Source organism: Aquarana catesbeiana, linkage group LG08 (assembly GCF_042186555.1).
Source record: "Aquarana catesbeiana isolate 2022-GZ linkage group LG08, ASM4218655v1, whole genome shotgun sequence".
In the NCBI taxonomy this organism is placed as follows: Eukaryota; Metazoa; Chordata; class Amphibia; order Anura; family Ranidae; genus Aquarana; species Aquarana catesbeiana.
Genome location: NC_133331.1, coordinates 68,636,299 through 68,654,427, shown reverse-complemented (window position 1 = coordinate 68,654,427; position 18,129 = coordinate 68,636,299). Strand labels below are relative to the sequence as shown.

Here is an 18,129-nt window from a genome sequence, read left to right as displayed (position 1 = left end):
GGCTCGATAGTGTTACAAGGTCTCAGGGGTGAATGGGGAGCATGTGTGTTAAATTTGGTGTTATCACTCTCACTCTCTCATACTGGTCACTGGAAGTTCAACAAGCTGTACACTCACTACTTTACATTGTAGCAAAGTGCCATTTCTTCAGTGTTGTCACATGAAAAGATATAATAAAATATTTTCAAAAATGTGAGGGGTGTACTCACTTTTGTGATATATATATATATATATATATATATATATATATACTGTATGTGTATAAATATATATATAAATACATATAAATAGTTTATATGACATATACTTTATTCCTATAGGCTTTTATTGTTTTATATCTCCTGATTTATTATAAGGTATGTTGCCTTGTTTTCCTAGCTTTGATGAAGGGGGATTTTTCAGCCCCTGAAATGCGTTGGTTATTTCTTTCTAACTCTTGTTGTGAGCAATAAACTTTTACTCGACCTTTGCTATACTTGTGGAGCATACATCTTTGTATATGCTCTTCAGAGAGCTGAAGGGATCCCTAGGAACATCCTGGCCATCTTCAAAAAGTTGGATTTATAGCTGGACTTTAATTATCTTTTGGGTCTAGCACCCTATCAACTTGTTTTGAGCAGCTTATGTGTATCTATATTAGAAAAAAATGTAATCACATCCCACTGATTAATGAATAAGAACTATCAAACCAACACACTCTGACCAATCCTTTGGATAAGTCAACAACTCAATTTCCTTCCGAATTAACTGAGCTTTCCAAGGAAAATTTAATAAGACCAGGTCTTGTATCACCTAAACATTCATCGGCAAAGGTCCAAGGGTAGAAAATAAATTCCAGTGGCATTGACTGCAAAGTGACCATCTAGAGCTGGGGACTATTCCCCGGTGCCATCCTTCTCTCCGGCATCACAGTACTCCGCTAGATGCTGGTCAAGGTATTCAACTTGGGCACCAGATATTTTGGCTGGGAATGCAGAGCTTTGGCTAGTTAGAAGCCTTTGAGGTTGTTGCTTGGTACAAATTTTCAAAGCAGATGTGGATATTGGTGCCAAAGGGCCACCAGTATCAAGCCTAAAGGTTTGTATAAAGCTCTTCCTAAGCAGTTTCCATAAACATTTGCACGTACTTAATGTAAGTATGTAAAGCGTTTCTGAGGCCTTTCCAAAGGGCCTTTTTTAAAAATTCGTCACAGAAAGCATCTAGCGTTCAAAACCTTTGTCACATCTTCTGCTTCCCAAAACATGATAGCCATGCTACCCCTGAAGAAGATCATGGATAGGATACCCTGCCCCATGGAATTATGGGTCTGGGCTACAGCGGCACCTCATCTTCATTGTGTTCTGCAGACACCTGGAAGTCCCTTAGGATCTGAGACACGTTTTCTGATCCTTGACCAGACAGATCGTCCAACTCAGAGTCCGGGGTCACTTCAGGGACTGCCGAGGTTGGTGCATCATCAGGGACCATGGAAGGGTCAGGGGAAGGTGGTGCCTTTGGAACAGCTCTATGGGATTTTCTCAGGGACATGGAGCGACTGGCATCCCTGAAGCTGGCGAACGGGGGTCGTAGTCGGACTCCGGACTGCGCAGTACCTTCTATGGCTTTTTGTAACTAAAGGAGAAGAAATAAAATTAAACACTTTTATAATTATTATTATTATATATATTTTTTTGTAAATATTTTTATAATTATTTATATTATTATTAGATGTATGTATTTATTGTGTAAATGTTCTCACTTAGTATTATTATTAGAATTATTTATTTATTCTAGTAATTGTTCTCTTTATTATTATAATGATTATTAAATGTATGTACTAAATGTATGTACAGTATTTGTTTTAAATATGTTCTCTTTAGTATTATTATTATTAATAATAATAATATTAATATTAGAGTGATTTATTCTAGTTATTGTTATTATTAAATGTATGTACTAGATGTGTGTACAGTATTTTTTTTGTATATAAGTTCTCTTTAGTATTATAATTATTAGTAATAATAATATTATTATTATTAGAGTTTATTCTAGTAAGTGTTCTCTTTTGTATTATTATTATATGTCTTTATTTTTGCAAATGTTCTTTTTAATATACTGTATATATACAGTATCTCACAAAAGTGAGTACACCCCTCACATTTTTGTAAATATTTTATTATATCTTTGCATGTGACAACTGAAGAAATGTCACTTTGCTACAATGTAAAGTAGTGAGGGTACAGCTTGTATGACAGTGTAAATTTGCTGTCCCCTCAAAATAACTCAACACACAGCCATTATGTTTAACCCGCTGGCAACAAAAGTGAGCAATAATTCTTTTTTTCAGATCCTCAGAGAGTTCTTTGCCATGAGGTGCCATGTTGAACTTCCAGTGACCAGTATGAGAGAGTGAGAGCAATAACACCAAATTTAACACACTTGCTCCCCATTCACACCTGAGACCTTGTAACACTAACGAGTCACTTGATACCGGGGAGGGAAAATAGCTAATTGGGCCCAATTTGGACATTTTCACTTAGGGGTGTACTCACTTTTGTTGCCAGCGGTTTAGACATTAATGGTTGTGTGTTGAGTTATTTTGAGGGGACAGCAAATTTACACTGTTATACAAGCTGTACACTCACTACTTTACATTGTAGCAAAGTGTCGTTTCTTCAGTGTTGTCACATGAAAAGATAGAAGAAAATATTTACAAAAATATGAGGGGTGTACTCACTTTTGTGGGATACTGTATATTTATTTATTTCTGTCCTAATACTTTTGACAATATAGTGTGTGTATATATATATATATATATATATATATATATATATATATATATATATATATATATATATATATATATATATATATGTTCTTAGGGAGATTTTTTTCTGTGTCTTTAGGACAGGAAGTCAGGAGAATTCTTCCCATAATTCCCCTCTACTACATTCAAAACTAATAAGAAAAAAAAATGTTTATTTATAAATTTTACCATTTGAATATAGTTCTACTTTAACCGCTTCTGGATCGCCTCAAGCAGATATACTGCGTCGGGGCGGCCCTTCTGTGTGAAATCACATACAGGTATGTGCTTTCGTGCACAGGATCTGGGGCGTGCACGTGGCTGGCGGGTGCGATGTCCACTGGGACACTCTGATCGTTCACTTGAGAGGCAGAATGGCGGTATGCCTATGTAAACAAGGCAGACCACCATTCTGTGAGAGGAAGAAGGAGACCGTGGGGTTATTTACGAAAGGCAAACCCACTTTGCACCGCAAGTGCACTTGGAAGTGCAGTCGCTCTAAATCTAAGGGGTAGATCTGAAATGAGGGGAAGCTCTGCTGATTTTATCATCCAATCATGTGCAAGCTAAAATGCTGTTTTTTATTTTCCTTGCATGTCCCCCTCGGATCTACAGCGACTGCACTTCCAAGTGCACTTTCAGTGCAAAGTGGATTTGCCTTTAGTAAATAACCCCCCTTGTGTTTCTGCAAAGCAGGAACATAGATATCTGTTTTCCCCAGACACAGCATTCCCCCCACAGTTAGAAAGTACGCCCTAGAAGCACATTTAATCCTTTGATCACCCCTGATGTTAACCCCTTCCCTGCCAGCGTCATTAGTACAGTTTCAATGCATATTTTTTTTAGCACTGATCACTGTATTAGTGGCCCCCAAAAGGTGTCAAAAGTGTCAGTTAGGTGTCCGATTTGTCTGCCGCAGTGACGCTCATCGCCACCATTACTAGTAAAAAATAAATAAATAAATAAAAAATCCATAAAAATATCCCATAGTTTGTAGACGCTATAACTTTTGCGCAAACCAATCAATATATGCTTCTTGGGACCTTTTTTTTTTTACCAAAAACACGTTGACCTAAATTGCTGAAGAAATTAGATTTTTTACATTTTTTTTTATTGGGTGTGCTTTATAGCAGAAAGTAAACAATAAAGTTTTTTTTTTCTTTTTCAAAATTGTCAGTCTTTTTTTGTTTATAACGCAAAAAATAAAAAAACACAGAGGTGACCAAATACTACCAAAAGGAAGCTCTATTTGTGGGTAAAAAAGGGGCATTAATATTATTTATGTACAGTGTCGCACGACCGCGCAATTGTCAGTTAAAGTAACGAGGTGCCGTATCACAAAAAATGACCTGGGCTGGGGGTGAAACATTCCGGGGCTAAAGTGGTTAAAGACAGAGAAAAAGGAAGGATCCTGATTGGTTGCTTTGGTTAACTGCCCTTTCTCACTTCTCTTATGAAATAAGCTTAATATGCTTCATTAATGTATGTCTAAGTATGTGGTTTTTATGTTTCATATCTTTTCAGTGGTCTCATTTTTAGTGTTAATTATTGAAGCCTTTACTGTACATACCTCCTTTAGAGCGATGACTCCTCTGAGCTTCCCTCCGCTGGTGATATAAGCCTGGCTAAGGCCGAGCAGTGAAAATAGTGTATGCGTCTGCAGGGGAGAAAGAATGGGAATGAGACCTCATGGAGCACCCTTCACAATAAAAAAATAGAGTTACATAGATAGATTTAAGGGTAACCCTACTTTCAAGGAAATTTTTTTTTGCAAAAAAAAAAAATTATTAAAGCATATACACTGATCAGCCATACCATTATCACCACTGACAGGTAAAGTAAATAGATATACAAAAGAGGAGCCCGAAGGCTAACAATATACCACATGAAAACAAATAAGTAATAGTGGCAAGAGAAAAGCAGCCAGCATCAAAAAAGTCCAGTACACAAACTTCAAACAAGATGTATAAAAAGTGGATGCAGCGCTAAAATATTATTAAAAAATATCAAAGTGAAAAAGAAAAAACTAGGTGGCCAGGTGACTGGCCAATCCCCAAATGACATCCTATTGATGACGAAACACGCAGGATGGAGCCTCTGGCGGTGACATTGTTATGTTTTTTTTTTCCTTCCGAGACAGTGGACGGGAGTTTTCTTGATACATGTAGTAGAGTGAGGCTCATGTAGACACCGTGACTTCTATACATCCACATTGAATGATTCGCTGGTTGATGAACTTCTCTATTGTAAGTGCAATACTTATTTTTTATTAAATTGACCTACATTTGACATACTACACTATGGGAGCCTTTTCTTTTGTATTTCTGAGCACTATGATCCACTAGCTGGCGACACTAGGAATCACTACTTGGAAGCTCCGAACATTACCTAGGTTTTGGGAAGACCGCTAAATCCCTGTGCTGGGCGCGACTGCTGTGACAGTCATTGCCATCTGGTAAGCAGATTATTATATCACCTTGGGTGTGTGGAGCCGGATGCACTACATACATTGTGTGTGAAAATTATATTACTGCTTCATCCCCTATTTTTATGGATGGACTCTAAACAAACACTTATTGATTTTCTTATATGATGGGACTCTGTTTTAGTTTTTTCTTTTTTCACTTTTCTTTTTCACGTTGATATTTTTTAATAATATTTTAGCGCTGCATCCACTTTTTATATAGGTAAAGTAAATAACACTGATTATTCCATTACAATGGCATCTGAAAGTGGGTGGGAAATATTAGGCAGCAGGTGAACGTGTTGTCCCTGAAGTTGATGTGTTGAAAGCAGGAACAAATGGGAAATCCACCCAGCTATTATTAAGTAGGTCCCCTTTTGCAGCTAGAACAACCCTAGACAACAACTCTTCGAGTCATGGACTCCACTAGACCTCTGAAGGTATGCTGTGATCGATGTACAATAGCTACATAAGCCATATTGTAATTTAATTTCAATAAAAAATTATCTTCCCTTTTAAGTCTGCAGCCACTATTTTTCTCTAAAAAAATCAATGCAATAAGGCAAACTGGGGGCCTTCTGTACACTGCTGGTGTACAGAACGTCCTAAAAAATGTCATTTCCTGATTGATTAATGCTACAAGTCAGGTTTTAGGCATCCTCTGCAACAAAAATGTAATTTTTGGTGAGCTACTCCCTAAGAGTTAATCACATCTGGAAGGATGCAGACACTGCAAGTTTTAGTCAGAACACTGAGAGTGCCCCAGGTGAATATAATTAATCAGTCACCTCTAGTCAGAATCACTTTGCATAGGATCTAAAGAGCTATTCCTTCATAGCAGAAACAGGTAGGAATCTGCAACAAAGTTTGTTAAAATCCCTTCAATGTGCATTGATCACCCAGAGGGGAAAAGTCAAAAGTCAAGTTACTCTTTAAAGGCCCGTACACACAATCAGATAATCGTAATTAAAATATTGTTTTTGAAACGATCGTAGGATAAACTGATCATTAGTACACAGCTTTCCAGAGCCGATAAGTACAGTTCATATTATCTGAAGAGACAAACATGAAAATTTTTCTCGTACGATACCAGAATGAACGATCCTTGTTTAATCAGTACAGTTTTCCTCCGAAAATACAATACAAATACACTACAAAACATTACATCACTTCCACATTTTTATTCTATCGTACGAGAATTTTCGTAACTTTAGTAACTTCTTCATTTTCGATATGAGACTAACATGCAGAAAAAAAAAATGGACGGTCATTCCTCCCATAATCACATTGTGTGTACCAGGCTTAAGTTTATTATTTTGTTTAAATCAGCACAAGGGACAGTACTTACATTCAATGAGAAGTGTCCCTGGTGCTACTCACTGTGGTTTTAATTGAAATCTGAAGTCCACACCCTTAGCAGTAATCTTTGGGTGTTGCAGGGGTTATCACAAGCCACTGGATCTGTCACAGGCAATCATCAAGAGCAGGGGTCGTCAACCCACTACCAGGCCATGGCTTTCTGCAGCTGGGCCATGGGTGCGGGTGGCCGGCATGAGACACCTGGGCGGGTGGCATGAAAGAGCCAGGCGGCCAGCATAAGAGAGCCGGGCGGGCGGCATGAGACAGCCGAGCGGCCAGCATATGAGAGCTGGGTGGATGGAAGAAGCGAGCGGGCAGGCAAGCAGAGATGCCATCATCTCTCTCCACCTCCTGCATCACCGCTCTTCCGCCTTCACAGCCGGTGTTCTGTCAGCCTCAATGTCGGAGGTGCAGTGGGGAGCAGACAGATGGCATCATCTCTCACTGCCCACCCCGCATCACCGCTCTCCTGCCTTCATTCAGAACCCACCACTGCACAGAGGCCTGCCTCTGTGCTAAATGGACCAGTGCTGCCACCAATGCACTGGTGGCAGGCAGCGTGGCAAGTGACATTCCACATCCTGTGACAGGCAACGTGGCAGGTGGTGTTGCAAGTGACATTCCACATCTGGTGACAGGCAGTGTGGCAGGTGACGTGGCAAGTGACAATTCACATCTTGTGACAGGCAGTGTGGCAAGTGACAATCCACATCTGGTAGCAGGCAGCGTGAAAAGTGACAATCCACATCTTGTGGCAGGCAGCGTGGCAAGTGACAATCCACATCTTGTGGCAGGCAGCGTGGCAAGTGACAATCCACATCTGGTGGCAGGAAGCGTGGCAAGTGACATTCCGCATCTGGTGACAAACAACGTGGCAAGTGACAATCCATATCTAGTGGCAGGCAGCGTGGCAAGTGACACGCTCAGGGCTCCCACTGATTCTGCATTATGGTGAATTGAACTATTTCATTTATTACTACAATGTGATAATAGAAATAATGTGCTTCAATCACCCTCACACCATATCAAGTATGGTGCTGTGATGATTGAAGCGCTAAGTGCTTGCTGTGACAGACTCAGCCGGGACAGGGGCTTTTGAAGGGGACTGCAGGGTAGCCTCGTTTATGTTGGCTGCTCCTTACATGTGCTAATTGTTTAGGATAATGTGATAAGGCCCTTACCTGATCTTGTGCACTATATATACTGTGTAAGTTTACAATAAAATGAGTTCCAGTTTGCACCTAAGCTAGTGTCATCTAGTTGTTGGGTGCTCAGCTATAATGCCGTTGTTCTGGATGGTCTGTTACACTTGCAACAGGTTCAGCGGTTCATATTAACCCCCACAGCACTGGAATATTGCAGCTCATACATGTCTTTATGGACCTTGCTTTGTGCACTGGGGCAAAGTCATGTTGGAACAGGAAGGGGCCATCCCCAAACTGTTCCCACAAAGTTGGGAGCATGAAATTGTCCAAAATGTCTTGGTATACTGACGCCTTAAAGAGGTAGTAAACCTAAAAAAAAAAAAAAAAAAAAAACACACACATGTAAGACAAAGGCATAATGAGCTAATATGTGATGCATACAAGCTCATTATGAAATACTTACCTTAGAACAAAACCCTGCAGCGGGGCCCACACACTGCTGAGATGGCTGACACCTTCCCCGATTTTCTTCCAAGTTCACGGGCTCCGGCTCTGTGATTGGCTGGAGCTGCGATGATGTCACCCACCCGCCGGTCGCGTCACAGGGCCCCGAAGAAATGGCATGGGCGGCCGTTCCTTCAGAGCGCATGCACCGATGACCTCATCAGCGGCGTATATAGTAAATATCTCCTAAACTATGCAAGTTTAGGAGATATTTACAGTACCTACAGGTAAGCCTTCTTATAAGCTTACCTGTAGGTACAATTAAACAAGACGACTTTACTTACTCTTTAAGAGTTCCCTTCACTGGAACTAAGGGGCCAAACCCAACCCCTGAAAAACAACCCCACACTGTAATCTCCCCTCCACCAAATGATTTGGACCAGTGCACAAAGCAAGGTCCATAAAGACATGGATGAGAGAGTTTGGGGTGAAGGAACTTGATTGGCCTGCACCTCAACCCGATAGAACACCTCATCCATGTCTTTATGGACCTTGATTTGTGCACTGGTCCAAATCATTTGGTGGAGGGAGATTATTATGTGGGGTTGTTTTTCCAGGGGTTGGACTTGGCCTCTTAGTTCCAGGGAAGGGAACTCTTAAGGCATCAGCATACCAAGACATTTTGGACAATTTCATGCTCCCAACTTTGTGGGAACAGTTTGGGGATGGCTCCTTCCTGTTCCAACATGACTGTGCACCAGTACACAAAGCAAGGTCCATAAAGAGATGAATGAGCGAGTTTGGAGTGAAAGAATTTGACTGGCCTGCACAGAGTCCTGACTTCAACCCAATAGAACACCTTTGGGATGAATTAGAGCGGAGACTGCGAGCCAGGCCTTCTTGTCCAACATCAGTGCCTGACCTCACTAAAGCGTTTCCCATAGACACACTCCTAAACCTAGTGGACAGCCTTCCCTGAATAGTTGAAGCTGTTATAGCTGCAAAGGGTGAGCTAACTCAGTATTGAACCCAACGGACTAAGACTGGGATGCCATTGAAGTACAAGTAATGTACGTGTAAAGACAGGTGTCCCAATAGTTTTGACATTTTACATTTTCAGAGCTCTTACTGTAAAAAAAAGCCTTTCCAGCAAACAAGTGTCTGATTTGTTTCAAGGTATTATCGGGTCAGGTTCTCGCTGGTTGACCAGACTTGTAGAAGGCAACCAGTCAAGCAAGTTAGAAAACAAGCCACTGCTAATGTTCACCCCCATGATAAGTGTCTACGCCTGCATTAAAAATGGCCCCCATCCTGTCTCTCCCAGCATCCTGCAAGATCAGGGCTGTGTGACGCACCTTATGAAGGGAAGTCCTCTCCACCAGCTGGAACGGCGACGGGTCTATTAAACAGCTGTCAAACGAAACGGTCTTACTGAGCTCCTGCTGTTCCCAAACTTCAATCTAAAAATATTGCAATTTTAGTCAATCACAATCTTGCAATGGTTCCTGCTTGCCATTTTCATTTTTTTTCTTTATATAGGCAGCTAAAGGAAATCTATAGTATTTGTACATGATAATGTTATTTGTTAATGCTTACATCAAAATGACCAATTTTGCATTCCCAAAATTTTATTAAAACCTATGTAGCACTGAAAGGTAAAAAAAAAAACAACAACAAAAAACATTGGAATTTTGTACTGATTTGGCTTTGTGACATGCCTTTGTTTATAAACAAAACCCACATGATTGCAAACAAAAAAAATTGTGATATTAAAAAAAGCACACAAAAACCGTTTTTATGTATTTAATTACATTGTGCATGATTACTGATCAATTAAAAAAAATAAATATAACAAAAACAGAAGGAAATTTGGTATCCTTTCCCCTGTGGGGTTTTTTTCTGCCTATTTTGTCATGTATTTTGTTGTTTATTAAGCTACATTAGTCGCTTAACAATGTAAATAGACAATATACAAGAATATATTTTTGTTTTTTTATTTGTCAATTATGTATTTTGTTGTTTTTTGAGGTTTTCTAACAGTAGAAAAAAAAACAGTGCTAAAATATTCATGCAAAAATTTAGAAAAAGACAATCCACAAGAATGTAATTCCATTTTCTCATTGTTTGTGTATTTTATTGTTATATGTTAAAAAAGGACAAATACCAATACCATACCCTAAAAAATAAAAAACATTGTTGTATACCGCATGTCTACATTTTTTGAAGGTTATTATTTTTGAGCTCTTTGTTTTTTTACAATACACAAGAATATATTTTTTATTAATGTATTTTATTGCTTAAAACAGTAATTCAAAAATATAGAAAATACACAATATACAATAACTGTGTTTTTCCTTTTTTTTGTGTATTTTATTTGTGTATGTTAAAAATCATCAAATACAAATGTCATACACAAAAATAAAAAAAACAAACAAAACAAAAAAAACCCATTGGTATAGAGCTGTGTACTCTCGCTCTACATTTTTAATTTTAAATAAAAACATCAATTACCAAAAAATACATAATAAATAAGCAAAAAAAATCTGAACAGAAAAGAACTAAAAGCACATTGCAAATGTTTAAGCCAGCGTAAACCACTGCGCCTTAATTTCACTTTTCCTTTCACTTTTGGTAAAATTTGGCAAATTATCGTAATTTCACAGAGATTTCAGTGAAGGTTTATTTTCGCTTGCTTTGAAAAAAAACGTAGGTATAGTTTTTAATATCTGCTCAGCAAATTGCCTCTGCTTCTCTTATCTCAATGCAAATCCATCTATATGTAGATTTAAAATAATACACTCTGTTAACCACTTGCTTACTGGGCACTTATACCCCCTTCCTGCCCAGGCCAATTTTCACCTGTCAGCGCTGTTGCACTTTGAATGACAATTGCGCGGTCACTTCTTATCATTTTTTTTGAGACAGATAGAGTTTTCTTCTGGTGGTTTTTAATCACCACTGGGCTTTTTATTTTTTGCTAGACAAACAAAAAAAAAAGACAGAGAATGTTTAACCACTTGCCTACCGCCGTATTGTAAAATGACGGCCGCGCGAACCCTTCGTCCCTCCGGGCGGGCGTCATATGACGTCCTTGGCTTCCAGGTAATGTGGAGAGCGCGCGCGCACTCGCCGCATCACTGGGGACCCGATGTGCGTGCCCGGCGGCTGCAATGTCTGCCAGGCACCCGTGACTGCTCATCACAGAGCAGGGACGTGGATGTAAACACATGTAGACACACAGAACCTGGTCCTGTCAGGGGAGAGGAGAACTGATCGTATGTTCCTTGTATATAGGAACACTGATCGGTCTCCTCCTCTCATCAGTCCCCTTCCCCCACAGTTAGAATCACTCCCTAGGACACTCATTTAACCCCTACAGCGCCCCCTAGTGTTAACCCCTTCCCTGCCAGTGACATTTATACAGTAATCAGTGCTTTTTTTTTTGGCACTGATCGCTTTATAAATATCACTGGTCCCAACATAGTGTCAAAAGTATCCGATATGTCTGCCACAATGTCACAGTCACGATAAAAATCGCAGATTGCCGCCATTAGTAGTAAAAAAAAAAAAAAAACATAATAAAAATGACATAAATCTATCCCCTATTTTGTAGACACTATAACTTTTGCGCAAACCAATCAATATACGCTTATTGCGATTTTTTTTACCAAAAATATGTAGAAAAATACATATCGGCCTAAACTTAGGGAAAAAAATGTTTTTTGAAAAAAAAATTGGGATATTTATTATAGCAAAAAGTAAAAAATATTCAGTTTTTTTCAAAATTGTCGCTCTTTTTTTGTTTATAGCGCAAAAAATAAAAAACGCAGAGGTGATCAAACACCACCAAAAGAAGGTTCTATTTGTGGGGAAAAAATGATCAAAAGTTAGTTTGGGTACAACGTCGCATGACCGCACAATTGTCATTCAAATTGTGACAACGCTGAAAGCTGAAAATTGGCCTGGGCAGGAAGGGGGTGAAAATGCCCTGTATTGAAGTGGTTAAAAAAAACAAAAAAAACAAACAAACTTCTGTTACAAAATTTAGCAAATAAGTAATTTTTCTCCTTCACTGATGTGCACTAATGAGGCTGCACTGATGGTCACTGATAGGCTGCACTAATGGGCATTGATGAGGTGGCACTGATGGGCACTGATGAGGAGGCACTGATAGGTGGCACTAATAGCCAGCATTGATAGGCAGCACTGATAGGCGGCACTGATGAGGAGGAACTGATAGGTGGCACTAATAGCCAGAATTGATAGGCAGAACTGATAGGCGGCACTGATGAGGAGGCACTGATGGGTGGCATTGATGAGTCTGCACTGATGATCAGTGCCCTGATTATCTGTGTACATGTCGCCTGTCAGGATTGCCGGACACCGGCTCTCCTCTCCTCGCACTGTAACAGCACATGAGGAAAGGAATGCCGATACCTGGCAAGTCTGCTTACACTGTGATCAGCTGTGATTGGACACAGCTGATCACATGGTAAAGGGCCACTGTGGTTGGCCCTTTACCATGATCTGTGATCGTCTGTGTCTGACAGACACAGCGATCACAGAGCATGCTGGATGTGTGCCCCAGGGGGCGCATGGTTCCAGGAGGACATCCATGGACACCCTCCTGGAACAACAGAGGCACACTGTGGCCATCTTTTGGGTAAAGCACTAAGGAAGTGGTTAAAGTGGCATTCTGCTTTAAGAAAAAAATTAAAGAAATATTGATTAAAGTATGTTTTCTTAACTAATAGAGTCTCATCCTCCTCCAAACCACCAAATTCGTGTATTTATTTATTTTTTGCTGCTGTGGTCTGACTTCCTGTTAGAGGGTGGCTACACACGTTCTTCATGGTCCCACTGTATGTAGGGATGTAGCCACCCTCCCTTCCTAGCTCCCAAGATGGGAGTTAGGAAGGGAGGATGGCTACATCCCTACATGAGATGATGAGATGAGATTTGTAGTGTGCATACAGTAAAGCAGTGCACATGACCACAGGTAACGTGCACTGCTCATTCCAAACAACAGGAAGTAGGAGGGGGGGGAGTGAGGGAAGGAGAGGTTTGGGAGCTCACAGAGGACAACACCAGGAGGCAGAAAAACATAGATAAGAAATCATTTAATAGAAAAAATTAGATTACAGGGCCATGAAGTAGTGGAAGTGTATGGGTTATTTTTGGAAAATAGGGGTATTGTTTAATGTCACTATAAGCAGTTGTACAGCAAGGAGCTGAGGTTTTATGTGTCTCACCTCCTCTGGTGTCATGGGGTCTTCAGTCTCAGATTCCTGTCAAATACAATAAAACAAAGTGAGACTTTCATGACAAGTTTTTATTAAGTAACATAGCAATGTAGTATCTAGTTAGTGCTAGTTAGTTCAGTCCTAGCTAAACCCTCTCCATTTCTTCCAAGTTTCCTGTGTTAGTACTTTACAGAGACAGGGCTTAAGGAAGTCCTTGTCTTCTTACACTTAAGACATCTGGAAATACATCCTCTGAAGTGCAATTATGTGAAGTAAAATTATGTTGGATTCACTTTCTGTGTCTTAGTGAAGAGTTAAGCGGCCTGTGGATGGTGACAAGTCAGCGGGTGGCCATACTGTCTGCACAGACTGGGTCCAAGGAGGTATGTCAATGCATAAAGTGGCATTTGAAACAGAACAGCTATGTAGTGTAATGATCCACCCAAAAAATCCATTTGATTTCATACAGTCAAACTGCATTGCTATTTATAGACTAGCGCAAGATTTGGGGCTTCAAGAAAGAGACAGTAAAAGACTTTGTCCTGAAATACAGCAGAAGGTACATACAGACAACCATGGGAGCTTTCATTCAGGCTGCCATTCTACAGGGTATTTTTTTTCATGGAAAGCACTACTATAGTATTCACAAGAGTTTCCTTTGGTAATATTACTACAAACTAGATCGCACAGAGGTTGAAGGGGTGGGGGGTCAGCCTGTCAGTGCTCAGACCACATGCCGCACACTGCATCAAACTGGTCTGCATGGCTGTCCTCCCAGAAGGAAGCCTCTTCTAAAGATGATGCACAAGAAAGCCAGCAAACAGTTTGCTGAAGACAAGTGAACTAAGGACATGGATTACTGAAACCATGTCCTGTGGTCTGATGAGACCAAGATAAACGTATCTGGTTCAGATGGTGTCAAGCGTGTGTGGCGGCAACCAGGTGAGGAGTACAAAGACAAGTGTGTCTTGCCTACAGTCAAGCATGGTGGTGGGAGTGTCATGGTCTGGGGCTGCATGAGTGCTGCCGGCACTGGGGAGCTACAGTTCATCAAGGGAACCATGAATGCCAACATGTACTGTGACATACTGAAGCAGAGCATGATTCCCTCCCTTCGGAGACTGGGCCACAGGGCAGTATTCCAACAGGATAACAACCCCAAACACACCTCCAAGACGACCACTGCCTTGCTAAAGAAGCTGAGGGTAAAGGTGATGGACTGGCCAAGCATGTCTCCAGACCTAAACCCTATTGAGCATCTGTGGGGCATCCTCAAACGGAAGGTGGAGGAGTGCAAGCTCTCTAACATCCTCCAGCTCCATGATGTTGCCATGGAGGAGTGGAAGAGGACTCACTTTTGTACTCACTTTTGTTGCCAGCGGTTTAGACATTAATGGCTATGTGTTAAGTTATTTTGAGGGGACAGCAAATTTACACTGTTATACAAGCTGTACACTCACTACTTTACATTGTAGCAAAGTGTAATTTATTTAGTGTTGTCACATGAAAAGATACAATAAAATATTTACAAAAATGTGAGGGGTGTACTCACTTTTGTGAGATACTGTACGTGTGTTCGGTTAGTATATTCATTATTTTCTAATCGATTCAAATTTCGAAAAACTGCTATATTTTTTCAATTCTATTTTATTCTATTCTATTCTAATCAATTCTCTTTTTTTCTTTTCTATTTATATCATCTTATTTCACTTTTATACCTTACTGTATTTATTGCAACATGTTTCCATTTTGGTTTCGAAAATTAATTTCAATTTAAAATGGAAACATATTGCAATAAATAAAGTAAGCTATAGAAGTAAAATGATAAGAATAGAAATGAATAGATTTTAATTCAAATTAGTTTTCAAATTTTTTGAATATCAGTTCATTTTCAAATTTTTCTAATTCAAATTTATTTTCGAATTTCTCAAATTCTTTATTTAATTATGTTATTTTGTTTCGTTATAATTTATTTTGGATTCGTTAAAATTTGTTACTATACATCTTAATCTCCGAATAACTAAACGTTTGTCTGAATTTCGATTTGTAACAAAACAAATTGTATATGTCTACTACAAACCTTAGGTGGGTCTTCTACTTTGGTTTCCTCAGAACTGGAACGGCAGCAGACCCTCCGCAGGGAAGAGCGTAGTCTCTGACAGCAAGTGGCTGGGAAAAGAAAAAGACAAAGTCATACATAACTAGATATTTGCATTTTTTTCTTAATCCACCAGACAAACCAATTTTATCTTCCTTTGAAATGAATTGGTGAAGGCTTTCTTATTTTAAGTCTCCAGTCGGACAATGGAGCACTTTCACTTCTAAACCAAAGATCCTGAGTTCCCTTACTCACTGACATTTGGTCAGATATTGAGGCACCCCCTAAATCAGCCTTTCTCAAGCTTTGCAACACAGAGGAACCATTGAAATAACTTTCTGGTCTAAAAATTACTATATATATATATATATATATATATATATATATATATATATATATATATATATATATATATATATATATATATATATATATATATATATATATATATATATATATATATAAATATTACATACATACACACACACACAACTCATGATACATCAGTATGATGGTCAGTGGGAAGGATGCTCCTTACACTTCTGATCATTAGGAAGAATTACCCGTCAGGGCTGAGCTCCTGCTACCCAACAAGCAGCCCTTTTCTTTCAGGGCTCAGAAGCTGCTCAGCTGTTGGTAAATTACCAGCCACTCATTGTTACCACAGTGACTCACCTCATTACCATTAACCTGCCACATTAGTCCAGCCTACAGCCAGTCACTTTTTGCTATTTAAACAGCTTAGCTCAATTCCTCCTTGCATGGTCTATGATCTCTAAGTGCTTCTTTCCTGTGCTCCTGTGTATGACTTGGCCTGGCTGACTTCCCTTCAATTCCTGTTCCTGATTTTTGCTCTTGACTACGCTGACTTCTGGTTTCCTGACCCCAGCATGTCTGATTACTCGCTTTGGCATCTAAACCCTGGCTGCTGTTTTTTTTACTATGTTCTTGAACTGTGTTATTTTTGCCATTTCATTAAAGGTGTGGTTTTAACTGCACTTTCTCTTTCCGTCTGGTTTATGATTCCTGACACCCTTTTACATATAGATAAAAAGATCAATGGTGTCAGTGGGAACTTATCTAAAAGCAGGGCCGCCATCAGGGGGGTACAGCCCATACACTTGTAAAGTGCCCGAGCGTCTGGATAGGCCCGGTTGAATGGCAGGGATGTGAGAAGGCAGGGGCGGGTGCAGAGGTGCTCCGTGAATGCTTCTGTATATGTGTGAGTCGGCAGCTGCTGCTCTGTTTCATTGAGCTTACAACGCTCTTTTGCTGCCACTTCTGGCCATTTTCTGCATGTGCACCCCTTGTGTGAGCTGCCTGTACTCAGTGTACTGTATGCTGAACTGCAGCTCCTATCCGTGTCTCAGCCACATGTGGAAACAAGAGCTGGGACTAGGAGGACCACCTTACAAGTAAGGGCTGTGGTACAAGTAAGGGGGGGGGGGCTGTGTGTGAGTACATGTCCGTGTGTGTACATGCCTGTGTGTGTGTGTACATGCCTGTGTGTGTGTGTATGTGTACATGCCTGTGTGTGTGTGTACATGCCTGTGTGTGTACGTGTGTGTCATATATACACATGTGAGGGGCGCTGAGAGCGTACAGGTGTGAGGGGGGCTGAGACACTGAAGGACTTGGTGGGATGGCTAGTGGGCAGATATGGTGGGACGGCCAGTGGGCGGGCCCTGAGGAATGTTGGTGGTCAGGCTCGGGGGCCCAGGCCTAAAGCTGTGTAAGGGGCAACACAATTTCTGATGGCTGCCCTGTCTGAGAGGCAGAAATTGTTCATTGTTCAATGACTGCCTAGCAACCTCTTGAGGAACCCTAGAGTTCCATGGAACCCTGGTTGAAAAACCATGTCCTAGATCATGGCCTTCCTACCTTTATGTTTAAGCCTAGTACACACGGGTTGAATGTCTGGTGATATCGGCCAGCTCAATAAAAAGCAGCCAACATTCGGCCTGTTTGTATGGCAGCCAGTCTGACAGAAGCCAGCTTCTGTTGGAGGTACATGCTGGAAAACCACCAGCCAACCGGCTATCTCAATCAGCACTCTCAGCCAATGGCTGAGCGCACTGGGCGGAGTGTCCCCCCCCCCCGTCAGAACACATTTGCTGTGCTAACATCGGATTATTAGTACAGCGGCTCCGACCGAAGCTGTCAGTTTTTTTTCTTTCAACCCTCATAGGGTGTGTACTGGGCTTTAGACTTTTGGTTGGACAGTTAGATGTCTTAATTTCCAAATGTCCAAGAGCACCTGCTTCTTGCCCTCACTCTTTGATTTCTGGTTTGACAATGAGGAATTTTAATTTTCACACCTCAGAGTGTGGTCTCCTCCCTGCCTTTATTTTTAGGTTTCTGGTTAGATAGTAAGATGCATTTATTTCGGAGTGTTCAAGGGCACCAGATCCCTGGCCTCACTCTTTGACCTCAGATAATGAGGAACCTTTATTTCCACACCTCAGACAGCTTTGTCTCCTTGCCTTTACTTTTAGACCTCTGGTCAGACAAATAGATGTCTCCTGGCTCCCTATCCTCACTTTTTGAACTCTGGTCAGATAACAATGCACCTTAATTTCCACACCTCTGTG

At 40.5% G+C, this 18,129-nt stretch overlaps 1 protein-coding gene across 1 annotated transcript in view; it reads right to left on the bottom strand.

The window, feature by feature from the left end:
* Positions 1-243: 243 nt before the first annotated feature.
* CLCN1 (chloride voltage-gated channel 1) overlaps positions 244-18,129 on the bottom strand; it is a 162,519-nt gene continuing 144,633 nt past the window's right edge. The window contains exons 19-23 of the mRNA XM_073595939.1: positions 15,521-15,609; positions 13,450-13,485; positions 9,553-9,657; positions 4,356-4,442; positions 244-1,611 (exon numbers count right to left, since the gene is read on the bottom strand). Coding sequence (XP_073452040.1) covers positions 1,312-1,611; positions 4,356-4,442; positions 9,553-9,657; positions 13,450-13,485; positions 15,521-15,609 — 617 coding nt within the window. The 3' untranslated portion in view covers positions 244-1,311. The remainder of the gene's footprint in view (positions 1,612-4,355; positions 4,443-9,552; positions 9,658-13,449; positions 13,486-15,520; positions 15,610-18,129) is intronic.